This window comes from Balaenoptera borealis, assembly GCF_965194805.1.
Source record: "Balaenoptera borealis genome assembly, contig: HAP1_SCAFFOLD_2101, whole genome shotgun sequence".
Lineage (NCBI taxonomy): Eukaryota > Metazoa > Chordata > Mammalia > Artiodactyla > Balaenopteridae > Balaenoptera > Balaenoptera borealis.
Window position 1 is genome coordinate 1,146 of NW_028122172.1, and position 15,866 is coordinate 17,011.

The window sequence follows — 15,866 nt, forward strand, 5'->3', positions numbered from 1 at the left end:
GCAGGGAGGGGCCCACGCCGCCCGTGCTCTGGGGAAGCCCTGTGACCCTGAGGACCGAGGGCACAGCAGGTGCAGAGGGAGCGCTGGTCCACGTGGACCTTCCCTCCTGGGGCTGAGGCGACAGAGAGATGGGCAGAGGCCGGCACGCGGGGCTCAGGCCAGGCGCTCCCCTACTGCGAAACTTCCTCAAAAAGCAGCCGTCGCAGGACTCGGCAACCGCAGTCATGGGCACTTACCCCGGGGAAATGGAGGCTGAAGTCCACACAGAAGCTGTACACAAACGCTCGCCTGACTGGGAAGAGCCCCAGACCGAAAGCCGCCGGGGGCCTTCCCAGGGCAACGGATGACAGGGGCAGTCGTGTCAACGTCAGGATCCTGCTGGGACGCTGACTGGACTTGCACAAGAGGTGACACTGGGGAAAAGTGGGCAATGGCGGTTCGCTTTCTAGGGAGCTGGCCAACTCCTTTCCAGAGGGGCTGCACCGTCTTCCGCTCCCTCCAGCGACGACGCCCCTGTTCTGTGCTGCCTCGCCAGCACTGGGCACCGGCTCCAGGTTCTGCTGGGAGCAGAGCTTAGGTTTTCTAGTTCTAGGAGAAGCTCCAGAGTGACTCGCTAAGGCCATTAGCGAGTAATTATTTCCCAATGAGTGGCTGTTTCCAGTTAAAACCAAAAGCCACCTAATTATTGCTTTTCCCAAAAATTAAATATGAAATCTACATTATGTAATTGTACACTTAGCTCCCCCTTCGTGTATTCTAATTTCTTCCTGAGAAACCTAAGATGCCATCTGGCAGACTGCCCACAGTGGCTACGATTTGGGCAGCAGCAAAGGTCAACTTTAAACATTTTGCATCTAAAGTGACTTTGGATACCTTTGGATAGAAAGTACAGTCTGAGCCATTTTACAAAATGTGCGGCCATTTTACGAAACAGCTTGACAGTTCCTGCAAGCATTAAACAGAGTTACCCTATGACCCAGCAGTTCCACTACTAAATATATACCTAAGAGAAATAGAAACTTATGTCTGCACAAAAGCTTGTACGTGGATGTTCATAGAAGCATATTTCTAAAAACAAAAGGTGGAAAAAATTCAAATGTCAATCTGAATAAACAAATGAATGAATAAACAAAACATGGATAATGAATGAATAAACAAAATGTGGAATATCCGTACGATAGAATAGCATTCAGCTATAAAAAGGAACGAAATATTGATCCATGTTACAACATGGATGAACCATGAAAGCATTCTGTAAAGAAAAGCAGCCACTCTCAAAAGGTCACATATTGTATGGTCCCATTTATATGAAATGCCCAGAATAGCAAATCTGTAGAGACAGAAAGGAGATTAGTGCTTGCCTAGAGCTGAGAGGGTTGAGAGAATGAAAAAACATTGTTGACGTGTAATGGGTTTCTTTGTGGGGGGACAGAAATCTAAAATTGGATGGTTGTGATGGTTACACACGTCTTTTAGTGGTTACACTAAGAACCACTGAATTGTATACATTAAAGGGTTAAATTACGGTATGTAAATTACATCCCGATAAAGCTGTTAAAATTATAATTTTATATTTATAAATTTGAAAATTCATCCAAAATTACAAATTCTTAAAACATGCAACCTAACAAGACTAACCCAAGAAAAGAAATATCTAAAAAATCTATATCTACTCAAAAAGTTGTTTGTATAATTAAGTACCTTTACAGAAAATGATTTCCAGGGATAAATGGCTTTCCAAGTAAATTCCTCCGAATATTTAGGGAAGAAATATTGGTAATCTTACATAAAACCCTTCCAGGAAACAGAAAATAATATATTGCTCAAAATGTTTATAAGGCCAACGAAAGCTTCAGATCAAAAGTAAAAAGAATATTACAAGAATAGAATCATAGGCCAGTTTCTCTTTTGAACATGCATGCAAAATTTGTAAATAAAAGCACAAACTGTATCCATGGTATGTAAAACAGTAATATATCACAATCAAAGTGGCTTTATTCTAGTAATGCAAGGTTGGTTTAATGTTCCCACATGAAACTGATCCCAGGAATGAATCAGAGTGGGAAAAAAAGTCATTTAAAAAAGAAGTCTTGGGAATTCCCTGGTGGTCCAGTGGTTAGGACTTGGCGCTTTCACTGCTGGGGGCCTGGGGTTCAATCCCTGGTCAGGGAACTAAGATCCTGCAAGCCATGAGGCAGGCCCCCCCCCCAAAAGAAAGAAAAAATGAAGTTTTAACCAGGAGAAGCACAAGAGTGAATCAACATAACAGATAACGCCTTATGAAAAGTAGGTGAAGATTATGGAATAGTCTAAACTTTTAAAACAAACAGAAATTACTAAAGATTCAAGAGGATGTGACAAATGTTGTACATAGGCAAAAAATAAAATAAAATAAAATATACAAATGATGGGAGCCCAAAAATCCAGATGCCCAAGTCCCATCTCTGAAAGTCCTCATCCAATGGGTTCTGGATTTCCTCTATGTTTAAAAACCTACAGGTGATTCTGATACGATTCATAGACACAATGTAAAGCTTCTGCTTTACAGGAAATAATACCAGATTATTTTGTTATTTTATAGTTATATTAACAGGCTGTACTATTGACGGATAAGTCTGATGTCAAAATGCATTCCCCACTAGGGTTAAAAAAGGAACTAGTACTCTCTACTGCTACTTGGTGGCAGCACGCATATATTGCAATGACAATTATTGTAGGAAGCCAAATTAATGGAACATTTTAGAATTGGAAGACTACATAGAGGTCACCTAGTCAAACTTCCAACTACTATAGTTGTGAAAACTAAGGCCCATATAAATGAAATGATTTATCTCCAAAGAGGGTTAGTGAAAGAGTACGAAATAAAAAATATCTCTGAACTTTTAATTTAGTGCTATTTTTATTAATCTCAATATTAGCTCAAACTTCAGTGTGACAGATTTGGGATTCAATTCTTGCTTGAATTTAGTGGTTGCGTGCCTTTTTGTAAGTTACTGAAACACTTTTAACTTCGCTTTTCACATATGTAAAATGGTGAGCCTTGACTGATATAGAGTATGAGATAGCCTAGCACTGTTTTTAACACAAACAAGTACTTAAAATTCTTTGCCTCTCATCCCTCTTAAACAACCTCTATCCTCTTAACAATAAAAGTGTCTTTCAGCTAGCAAAGCACCCCAGAGCTGACCACATTCTGGCAAGAGATATAGGATTCCTTTTCTTACTGAGGGCTCTTTATACCTGATATTTGAACTGCACTGAAACATGAACATCTCTTGTTTATACTGTATTAATGGATTTGATAGATGAATTTTCAAAAGTAATATGCAGGAGTTAAGCTGCATTAGTCTCAAGAAATATAATTCGATAGTGGTGGCTAGAATGATAAACAGTGTTTGGACAGGGAGTCCATATTGGATATGAATAACCTGTATACTCCCATTCGTCTATTCAGAATAAATAAAATCCTTTCAAAATCTGTTTTAAAGGGCAGTTAGTTTCTTCTGCCTCATTTAAGTTACCTGCAAGAAAAAGACAATCTCCTGAATCCTTGTTTAAAAGGCTTTTAATATAAAGCAAATAATTTTTTGCAATATTTCCCAAACTTTTCATTATCAAATTAGCTGAGGCTGCTCAACGATTATCATTTCACAACAATATCTCCATTTTCACCTTCTTTAAATGAATTGGCCTAATAGATGTGCCATTAAAACAGAGCTTCACCCTCAACATATTTTAAAGTTTGTATTCAAACAGTATGAAGAAAACAGGATCAGGGAATTCAGCCATAAAAGTGAGTGGATTACTGATACATGCTACATCATGGATGCAACTAAGTGAAAGAAATCAGGCACGAAAGGCCACAGATTGTATGGTTCCATTTATACGAAATGTCCAGCAGTGGCAAATCCATACACACGGAAAACATTATACAGTAGTGGTTGCCAGGGGTTTGGAAGAGAGGGAAATAGGGAATGACTGCTTAAAATGGGTGTAGGTTTCCTTTTGGGGTGATGAAAATGTTTTGCAACTAGGCAGTGGTGACAGTTGCACAGCATTGTGACAGTACTAAATTCCACTGAATTGTACAGTGAATTGTAAAATGATCAAAATGGTGCATTTTATGTTATGTTCATTTTACTACAATAAAAAGGAGAAAGAAATAGGGAAAGACTTTGAGTTTGGGAAAGTAAGGTGAACTGGTCAAGAAAAAGACAGCTCTACTATTCAGTTTTCTCTCAGCTCTCCCAGTGCATTAATCGTCAGCAAAAAGTAGCCTGAACTTGTAGCTGACAGTCATTCAACAGAGTCCCGGGAAAAGTAAATAAAATAACACCCAACTATTCTGATTTAGCACATCTACGACAGGTTAACTTCCTGCTCAGCCACATGGACATTCATGAGGACGTTTCAAGTTAGGTGTCCTCTACTCCAGTACTTTACTCACAGCTCATTCACACATGTATGCAACAGCATTTCTTCATTTAATGGACTCTGCAGTGCTGGTTGTGATCAGTCTCACGAAAAGGAAAGGAGGAAAAAGCCTCCACACTGGCTTGGTGGTCTTGGGATGAAATGGATGCAGAAGACAGCGTGATTGTCAAACTGGAAACTTTTATTTTCCTTTTCCTCTTCTTTTTATCTTTCCTATCAGGTCTTCTGTCCACTTCCCACTGCCTTCTTTCAAACAGGAAAGACACTGATTAGCTGCTGGATTTTATTTTGTTAAAACAACTATTGTTTTCGATTTCTTGTTGTCCGCTGAATGTTATTGTTTTTACTGCCAAATGAGCTTCGGTGGTTGATGTAGGGGGTCTCTTGGGAACTTAACTTTTTCAAGTTGAAGTGGAAAGGCTTTTTTGTTTGAATTGGCTTTTACTGGGTGCTTCAAGATTTGCTCTTAGCTCTTTGATGGGGGACTGAATAGCACTATGTTTCCTTTGAGGTCCCAGTAAATAAAGGATCCCATGTCCTCCTGGGCACTTTATCGGGATTGTGCTGTGTGTGCTCTCTAACAGCCAGATGCAGATTCCAGGAAAATGACATATAAGTGAATATAAATAATCTAATATTTTTAGAATTTGCTTTGGCCATACTCCTGGTCTCATTCTACTTCTTGTAGCAGATGGCTTTAAAGAGCATTAGCTATGTATATATTAAATAGAATATACATATACCAATATTAAAGATTATATTGGTGTATAAATGTAATATATTACTGTTTATATGAATGTATAACAATTATGTATTATATTAACATGTATTTTTGCATAGCATATATTGTACACAAACTATATGACTAATGCAATGTATTTATACGTTTAATATGTTCACAGTATTAATATGATATATCATGTAATATTGATTATAAAACAATGATATCATAATATAGAAATATATCATTATTATTATCTGATAATACATTATAGTTAATGTATTCTATATAACACAATACATAATGTATTATTATAAGACAAGTATATTATATAATATAAATATAATACTTATATAAAGTAGATATATTTTAATTATACACTACACATACAAGTATGTATAACTATTTATAATTTTATTTACATAAGAATCTGTTCATAACAATTGATGTAAAAATATGCAGTATTTTAAATCAAATGGGCCATAATCTCACTACCTACACATAACTACTTTTAAAAGCTTGAACCCTGTCTAAATCATGCTTACATATCGCTCAACCTGTTTTTCTACACATGCACATATACACATTTATACACAATATATATGTATACTACCACTTTTCAGTTCAATGTATATAAATATACAATATACATAATTATATTCCTGTGTATGTAGACAAATATAAATCAAAGGTATGTGTATAGGTATGTATTTCACATATTTGTATAACTATATCATATAAATAATGTATGTGTACATAAATACACGACTATATACATACATACACAGAAATATACTTATTTAAACAAAAGAGACCTAAATAAACATAGTTCTCGAAGAATAAAACGAGTTATGTCTCACCGTTTCAATAACAGTTTATAGTTTTCTACTGTATGTGCTTCTATAATTGTTATGAACAATTCCCATTTGTTGAATGTTAAGTTGTTTTAATTTTTTGCCATTATTAATGAAACTCTGAAGAATCTGGTGGGCAAGATTCCTTGAAAAACTCTCCTAAAAGAAAAGAGTTCGGTATGCTAGGTTAAATGTAAACAACTTATTTTTAAGTGCATGTCTGATTTTTGAAGTGTGCAGTAGAAATTTCCAGGACCCCTGAAAGAAGGGGGGTACATGTGTGAGAGTTATAGCTATATTAAGAGTGGATTGAAGATCTTGATCGCTTAGAACAGAAGCTGGTAATCCTGTTTTTATGGAGCGAAATAGCAAATATTTTAGGCTTTGTGGACCAAAGAGGCAAAATTGAGGCTATTATTTAGGTACTTAAGCAACCATTTAAAATATTACCAGTTAAAATGTGAACATTATTCATAGCTCATAGGCCATAAAAACTAGGCAGCTGTCTGGATTTGGAATACAGGCCATAGTTTAATGACACACCTGACCTGACACAGAGACTTGTTGTTAAAATGGCCATTACCACATGGGAGGCCGGAGATAAGACTCCATCCCTCCTAGATGGGAAGTTAGAACTAAACCTATCTATCCCTAGGTTCACCTTTAATGAAAGGGTGTGCTAGTAAAAAAAAATATCTGCTGGCAAAGGGAGACTAAGACCAAATTCTCTTGGCCTCTGCTCTGGGTAGGAAACAGGTAGGAAATCTTGAGAATTCTGAACCCCAGATCTGTGTTCACAGTGTTTGGGTTGCAAATTTATTTGCGGTCTTGCAAACAGAAGGTAAGAAGTTACCTTAAAATGCTCCCAGATGGGTGGTATTCCAAACACAGAACTAAACACTCTCTGGAGAGGTAGACCTTCAACCCAGGCCTGTAGCGTTCCCACAGATAAAGTTTAGCTAAACATAAGCTCATGATCTGAATGTACACAATAATGAAGAAATCAGCTACAATGGGAGAGAATCAGCAAAAACAATCAATACCAGAATCAGATTCCCAAGGCCATCCATTGAATGTTGGAATTATCAGGTGCAAGGCAGAAAATAGACATAAAACTAGAACTGAAACAAGGAACAGGATGTTTTAAAAGAGTGGATAGGCTCTTTAAAAAATTTCTAAAGTACATGTCATTGATAAAGCTAAAAACTCAAAGGTTGTGTAAAACAGCAGATTAATCATGGAGAAGAGTGAAATTATGCTGTTTTCAAAAATATGGCAAATCAGATTTTCTGCCTAATTATATAAGTAGATTTATCTTAAAAAAATACACATATTTTAAAGACTTATTGGCTGTAAGGTAACTCAAGGATATTTCAGAGGGCTTCTCTCCAAAGAAAAGTGAGAAGTAGCAAAACACAGAAAGTTGAGGGGAAAAAATGTCAATATATACATTGCTATAGGGTGCACTAAGGCTTAGGCCAGCAACAATGTGGAGGTGCTGACCCTTAGCTACTTACAACTAAGCTGGCATCTTCAAAAAGTTCAACTATTTATAACTAAAAAGATTTATTAAAATTAATAACCAAGTGTTTTAATTGACATCAGAAGAGCAAAACAATAAACCCTGAGAACATAGAAAAAATAGATAATAAAGATATGAGCAGAACTTAATAAAACAGAAAAAGGTATAAAATTGAGGTGATTTAGTAAGTCAAAAGAATAGTCTTTGAAAAGATTTTAAAAACACACTTTGAGTAAGCAAAACAAAAACATAAGTTTATTAAATAATACACAGAAAGAATCAGGACAATGTTATAGCAGAGAGGACAAACAGAGAATATATGAAATGCCAGTAAATTTGAACATTTATGTAAGGTGGACAATTTCCTAGCTCCTAAAGTTTACCAAAACTGACACAAGAGGAAATATATAGCTGGAGTTCTTTCACCAGTAAAGGAATTAAGTCAATAGCTTACAATCTTTCACCAAGAAAATACCAGACCCACCCAGAACGTTTGGGTGGGGAATTCTGTCAAACTTCTATTAAACAGGTAACATCAGTATTAATAAAGAAAAACTTCTAGAGAGTAGCAAAGGAAGAATGCTCCTTTATTCATCTTAGGAAGTCTATATAATCCTAATACTGAAAATAGATTAGGACTGTAAGAAAAAGAAATTTACAGGTCAAATTTACTTGTAAATATAAAAGCAAAAATTTTAAGCTATGATATTAGCTACCCAGGTTCACTAGAGTAAGAAAAAGCATGAGCAAGTTAGGTCATCCAGTGAATGAAAAGGTAGTTTAATGTCAAGAATATATATCAATAGATTGAAATCACCACATTTTATTTCTTTCGTCTGTCTCTTTAAAAAATTGATAAGTACTTCTATTGATCTCTCTTGTACTAGGCACTGTCCTAAGTCATTTACATAGTTACTCCTTTAAACCTTCTATTATCCCTGGGGGAAGGTTCTATTTTGCTTCCATTTCTTAGCTAAGACTCTAACCCCCAGGAAAGTAAAGCAACATTTGCAAGTTTTTGTGGATGGTCAGTGATGGGACCAGCACAGGAACATCCAAAGTCTGTGCTTGGAAACAGTGCCCCATGTTGACACTCACATTACAGATGAAAGGAAAGGAACCATGCACTTACCATACAGATGAAATCTCACATTACAGGTTAAAGGAAAGGAACCATGCACTTACACTCTAGGTTAATACCCACGTAACAGGTTAAAGGAAAAAGAAACATGTGCTTCTCTCAAAAGTTGTAAAGAGAGCATATCTATTTCTAAATATATTTCCCAATTCCTTTTGCTTGTTTTCTGACCTTTGTAGTGCATTTTGCCATGAGGAAAATTTTAATTCTTATATAATTAAATGTATCCTTTTTTCTTTGTATCTTAGAAAGGTGTTCCTCATGAATAATTTATTTCAAGTCTCCCAGGTTTCTGATACTTTTACACTTTCATGATTTTTTTACTTTTAACTAGTGGCTATATCTAGAATTTATTAATGATAGCCATAGTCTCCCAATTTTGTTGAATATGTTTGGCTACTGATCCAAAATGTCAATTTTATTTTAATCTCAAATCCCTTACGCTCTTGCATCTAATTTTAAGATGCTTCCTATTCCACTGGTTGTTTTGTCTATCTGAAACAAAATGCTACCTTAATTATAATGTAATTATAATATAATAAATGTAATTAGTAAACATAATACCATATATAATAAATAGCATAATATAAAATAACAAAATATAATTTACCATATAACAAGGTCAAAAGAGAACAAAACTATACAATCAGTTGAAATAGTCCCCAAAGATATTTTATAAAATTCAATATTCATTTCTAATTTAAAAGAAATAGTAAAATAGGGATTGATGAATGCTTCCACAGTAAGAAGTAATTATATATCTAAAAGAGAAAGAGGTAAATGATAACCTTTAGTAACACTGGCAATAAATACGGGACAAGATGAAGACGCCTGATATAATGTTAAAGAAAAACTATTATGTAACATTGTCTTTGCAGCACTGATGAGTTCAGTGAAAAGAGAATCTCATAGAAAAGAGTATCTCGTTCTTCTTAATGTCTGTACACTTGTCCATTGCATGAACAGAACAGCTTATTTAACCAATATGTTACTGATCTGCATCTGGATTTCTAGGTTTTCATGGAATTTTATTATGCACAATTGTTACAAGCTCTAGGACTTCCTCTTATGTTTACATCTTTTGAAAGAAACAATATCTCCACAGATGATTTATCTGGGCTGGCTGCTAGCCGACTATGGCTACTTCTCAGTTCTTCCCTTGACATTCCTAGTCAATATGAAAACGGAAGGCAAGAAGGTCTTCTGTTTAGAGACTGTAAAGATAGGTCTCGGTGATAAAGTCTTGGTGGTAAAGGCTAAAAATATCAACCCAGAACAAGTGTTCTTCCAGCTGTAACTATGTGTGATTCCCTTGGCTTGATTCTGTAGAGGATGTAAGACAAGACTGTAGGATCTGCCCTCAAAGTGCTTCCAGTAAGATGAGCTAAGTCAAGTATGGTGGCATATCTAATTCAAGACAAAATATAATGGCTCCTTTTCTCTCATAGCAAAACTTCGTGGAGTGAATGTAGAAGTCACTGTAGGCTCTTAATTAAAGGAACACAATAAATCTTGTATTGGAAGGTGATTATTCTGGTCTCTTTGTAGAGGTGAATTGGAAATTGTCTAGAAGAAGGAAAATTAGCTTAACTAAAGTTAAACTCATAAATAATTGAGCATTAATTAAACATCTGTGGCCTATGTTTCTCTTTGATCATAATTTCTCCCAATTTATACACCTCTTTGATACCCGATCAATCACTGTCAAAGATGCAATTAACAATGATTATTACTGTGTATTAGGTTTTGCCTGGGCCCTGAAGAAACCATCCTAAATTACGAGCTATGATTGTCACTTGATTTTCTCACAAAGAACAGTCAGAACTCCTGGTCTTAAGTGGCTTGGAATGTGAAACTAATGAGTCTCTTAGATATTATTAGAGGACCCTACAGAGCCCATTGGTGAAAGTTTGGATAACAGCGGGCTTCTTAAAATTAATTCTTGTAGTGTGTTACGAAAGATGACTGAACCAAAAGGATAATGGTGTTTCTGGTTCTGTTGTTAGCGTTCTCCACGGAAAGATCGCGGAAGCTTCTGGACTCAATTTCCTTCCCCATGTGTGAATGTCACTGAAAATATCCAACTCCATTCTATCCCCATAGAACTTCAGAAACTAAGCAAAATGAAGACTCAAAATTCATTTCAAATAATGAAATGAAAATATAATGTAGAATGGAACTGGGAAAATAACCTGGTTTAAATTCTGGAAAGTACTAACTATACAACTCTGGATAAGCTGCTTAATCTTGCTTAGTCTGATTTCATGTGGATCTCACAGGATGTTATGATGATTAATTTAATACCTTTGTATAACGTACAGTGTTATGTAATTTCTTCTTGTTCTTCTTGAGTCAATTCATATCTTTAAGCAACTCACTTTAAAAAATAGTTACTTACTTGCTTAAATTACTCTTACCTTCTATTATCAGCTGAATTGTGTCCTGCTCAAGTTAAAATGTGGAAGTCTTAACCCCCAATACCTCGTAATATGACTGTATTTGGAGATAAGGCCCTTAAATAGGTAACTGAGGTCAAATGAGGTCAAGTGGGTGGGCTCTAGTCCAATATGACTGGGGTCCTTATAAAAAGAAAAAATTAGGACACAGACATGCACAGAGAGAACAAAGTGATTATTAGTAACCACGATCATGTCCTGAATGCGTGGAACACGTCACCATCTGCCAACCACCGTGTCAAGTCAGCAGAAACTACAGAAATTGAGAGCTCTCCGCAGAAATTCACACACCCGTGCACCAGGTAACAGACCACAGGCAGATGTCCACTCAGCCTTTCACGTGTCCCTCACGGAGGGCACGCTCTCTCCTGGGCGGGGCGAGCACAGACATCTGTCAGGAGTTTAACTACTTTTAAAATGCGTTGAGTCTGGAGCCTGTGCTCCGCAACAAGAGAGGCCGCGACGGTGAGAGGCCCGCGCACCGCGATGAAGAGGGGCCCCCCCCACTTGCCACAACAAGAGAAAGCCCTCACACAGAGACGAAGACCCAACACAGCCAAAAATAAATAAATTAATTAATTAAAAATTAAATTATATAAATTAATTAAATATAAATATATAAAAATATATTTATATATAAATATAAATATATAAAAATATAAATAAATTTATAAATATATAACATTAAATTAAATTTTTAAAATTAATTAATTAATAATAAAAAAATCAACCACTGCAATTAAATATTTTTTTAAAAAATGCGTTGATACAACCATGTCTCACTTTTGCTTGGGTCAGTCAGCAAACGCTTTTTGGAAACCCCTAATTCTCCACACCTCCTACCTTTCCGGCCGCCCTGCTCCTCAGGCCGGGTCCCCATGGGAGGCGGGGCTGCGTGCTGACACACGGCGGGTGCACGGACGTCCTCGAGCCCCGCCCCCACGGGGCCGCCCGCCGGTTGGAACGGCAGCCCCCCGGCGCGGAGGACGATCAGGCTGGCGCCACAGTGAGCGCGGCATGGAGGGGCCTGCCTAACTGGGACCCGTGGCCCGGCGTCTTCTGGCTGCGACGCGGGTCCTGCGCACGCGGCGGGGCCGCAGCCGCCGGGCGGTGGGCGCCCGAGGGGCCGGGAGGCGAGCCGGGGCCCCCAGGCGGGTGTGGGCACCGTGTCCACAGCCAGCGTCCCCGAGGCCGCGCTCGGGCCGTGATGACCGGTGAAGCTGCGCTGCGACAGCGCGGCCGACTTCTTCCCTGTGTCCAGTAGTGGTCTGGAGGGGTAAGGAAGCCTGCCTTTCAATTTGAGGGAGCAGAGGGTTTGAGGTCCTCTCTCTTCTATTGCTCTAGTATACTGCGTAGCACCTAATAAAACACTGGGTTATAGTTGACATTTAAATCGCTGATTGATCATCAAGATTGGGAAGTATCATTGGAAATGAAAATAGGAGGAGTCTTAAGATTTTTAGGTTTTTCTTTTTTTTCCTGTGTCTCAAAACGTATGTAGTATTTTACTGAGTGGTTGGGAATAAAGTTTGCAGTATTCAGTGTATTCAGTTTTAGTATCTAAATAGAATTAAACTGCTGCTGTAAAGTGGAATAACACTTTGTTACCAGTTTTCGAATGCATCTGTTCGTCAATTACCTGTTTGGGAAGATTGTATTTAATGATTGTAAGAATGTGGCTCTAAACGTCCAATTGACTCAAGAAAAGCAAATAAGTCAAGATTGACAAATGTATAGGCTCTTCATCTTATTGTGTGTGTGGTTTTTTTTCTTTCTTTTAGTTGTTTGTCAAGGTGTAAAGAACTCTACCACTCTTAAGATAGTAAACTTCACGGGGTGTAATCTGACATGGCAGGGAGCAGATCACATGGCCAAGATCTTAAAGGTGATTTTTTTATGTTTGAACTTTCATGAAAACATATGTGATTGAAGCACATTAATATATTGATACAGATAGCAGTTAATTTTTGTCTTGATACGTGTGAGTGCAGCTTTCGTTTTGTTGAAAGAATATGACCAGTTTTCAGTTTGGGATTCTGCCATGTAGTAAAGATAGTCCACTTAATTTTAGAAATAAGAGATTTAATATATAATAATATTTTAATGTATTTTTAGTTACTGAAAACATTGATTGTGATAACTGTGAAAAAACTATGCCATTATAGTCTTGAAGACTTAACTGAATCAAATGTTTACTAGCTGCTGTAGTTTATAAACTAATAAAAATCACTACATCAGCAATTTGTAAATACGTTTTTAAAATAATGCCTTAACAACTTTACAGTGGTTATAATTACTGTATTTAGGCCTAAAGTTATTTAATAATTTGACATGAAGCCTTCTGAATAGTTTGATGGTGCAAATCAAGGGTAGTAAACTATGGCTGGTGGGCCAGATCCAGCCCGTTGCCTGGTAAAGAAAGTTACTTTGGAACATAGTCCCACCCATTGTTTACATGATAGCTATGGCTACTTTCACCCTACGCCAGTGGGGTTGAGTAGTTGCAACAGAAACTGTATAGCCCACAAAGCTGGAAATGTTTAAGTTTAGATTTGAAAAATTGAAAAATTCTTTGAGCCTCTACAGGGCAAGTCCATTGACCCCTGGGGTTGAAAACAGTCAAGAACTTGGGTGCCTAAGCCAAATGGCCTAGGTTCAAATTCCCTTTCTCCCATTTCATAGCAAGTGACCATGGACAAATCACTTAACCTCTGTGCCTCATTATGAGGTTTAAATGAACTCATTTGTATAAATAGTGCCTGGCACATACTAAGCACTGTGTAAGTGATTGCTGTTATTTCTGCTTGGAGCTTTTATAAGGTATTGTTAATAGAAAAATGACCCTAATGATTTTCGTTTTAGAGTGTCAAAGGCACTTTGAGTCTTTTATTTTTTCACGAATGTAATAAGACTTTTTTCATTTAAAGTCAGTGTTCCCTGTTACCAAACTTTATTTTATGAATATAAAGAATTGAATGTCTTTAAGACAATACTTGTGGTTAAATGTCAAACCATTATTTTCCCAAGGCGCATCCAACTGGCTGGGCATAGTCTAGGCTTCTCAAGTTTGTGTGCGTACCCTAGGGAGCATGTGAGATCCATTTTGTAAATATAGTTTTAAAAATAATGCCTGGGACTTCCCTGGCGGTCCAGCAGTTAAGACTCTGTGCTCCCCATGCAGGGGGCCTGGGTTCGATCCCTGCTCAAGGAACTAGATCCCACGTGTCTGTCGTAACTAAGAGCCCACATGCCACAACTAAAATATCCGGCATGCTGCAACTAAAGACCCGGCACAGCCAAACAAACAAACAAACAAATAAATAAATATTTTTTAAAAATAAATAAAATAATGCCTTAGGAGTTAGGAAAAGAACATATTAGAACCTATTTAGCTTTGTATCATTTAAACACTATCTGTGTAGTTTATAATGTACATACATTATATGTATAGAACTTCGTGTATATAATTTGTTAAAAAATAAGATGCATATTAAAAAGTTTTCTTATGGGTTACCCAGTCAGGTGTTTGGAGACCATTGGAGGACAGAATGATGACATTTAGAGCCTCAGCAATGATAGAATTTAGAACCAATTCCCTGACTTAGAAGATAAGGAAAATAATTCATAGACTGTAATTGAGTTGTCCAACTTGACATAACTGTTCAAGAGCAGGTCATCCAGTGGCTGGAATCTAATCACTGACCAACTAGAATCTGGGTCACTGGACTCGTAAAGCAGCAGTGACTGTTTAATTTCTCAGGTTGATTCTCCTGGCATATATGCTTGATATGTGTGTGTGTAAATCTCTGACATAATAAGCCATACTCAGTAGGCACACCCTGTTTCCTTCTTCAAGCATCTTAATTTCATCCCATTAAATCTTTGAAGTATCAGACTACCAGAAGGCATGAAGAAACCTGGGCTGAGAGTCTTCGTTCCAGGAGACCTGATCTTGACTGTATGGCTGGTTTGAGGCGCATCACTCTGAACTGCAACATGCTCATTGGTGACCTGGGTGCAAGTGCTTTGGCAGAATCTCTTAGTGAGGATTTATGGCTTAGAGGTAAATTCTAAAATTGAAAATATTGAATTTTTAATATGATATATGCTTATCTTTTGGCATGATACTGTTGTGATAGGATTTTTTTTAAAGCCTCATTTTTCTGATAGGTTTTATTTTGCTTGTAAACTTTCTCTACAAGTTGCATATATTCTTTATAGAAAATGCAGAGTTACAAGAGAACAATTACCTGTAATCTTAATACCCAGACATAATCACTGTTCATTTTGGTGCATACACTTTCAGTCTTCTATTTTTCTATAAATATATTTGTACACTTAGTGATTACAAAAATAGAATTGTAGTATACTTGCTATTTCATATTCCTGCTTTTTTCACTTAATGATGTATCATGTAGTATTCCATCATATTGATGTCCCATAGTTTAATCAGTTCTTTGCCATTATATTTAGACAGTTTGTATTTTCCCTGTCAGAAACATTGTGAATACGTTGTGTATACATCTCTGTGTCCATCGGGATTACTTCTGTAGAATAAGGAACTAAAAAGTGGAATGACCTGAGTGTGACATATTTTTAAGACTGTTGATACACATTGCCAAATTACCATCCAGAAATGCTATGCCAATTTGTAGTCCACGCCAACAGTGGATGTGAAGCCTACCTCTCACAAACACTGGCTTGTAGCACTTGCAAAAAACTGTAAAACTACAAAAATGAG

The 15,866-nt window shown here is 37.0% G+C and overlaps 1 protein-coding gene across 1 annotated transcript; it reads right to left on the minus strand.

Moving 5' to 3' along the window:
• Window positions 1-3,547: 3,547 nt before the first annotated feature.
• LOC309622320 (uncharacterized protein) lies at window positions 3,548-12,749 on the minus strand (the record flags this gene model as incomplete). Its single annotated transcript, XM_082409427.1, has 3 exons — window positions 3,548-6,168; window positions 11,969-12,415; window positions 12,734-12,749. The coding sequence occupies 3 exons, from the start codon at window positions 12,747-12,749 to the stop codon at window positions 6,119-6,121; spliced, it is 513 nt and encodes a 170-aa protein (XP_082265553.1). The 3' UTR covers window positions 3,548-6,118.
• Window positions 12,750-15,866: the final 3,117 nt, after the last annotated feature.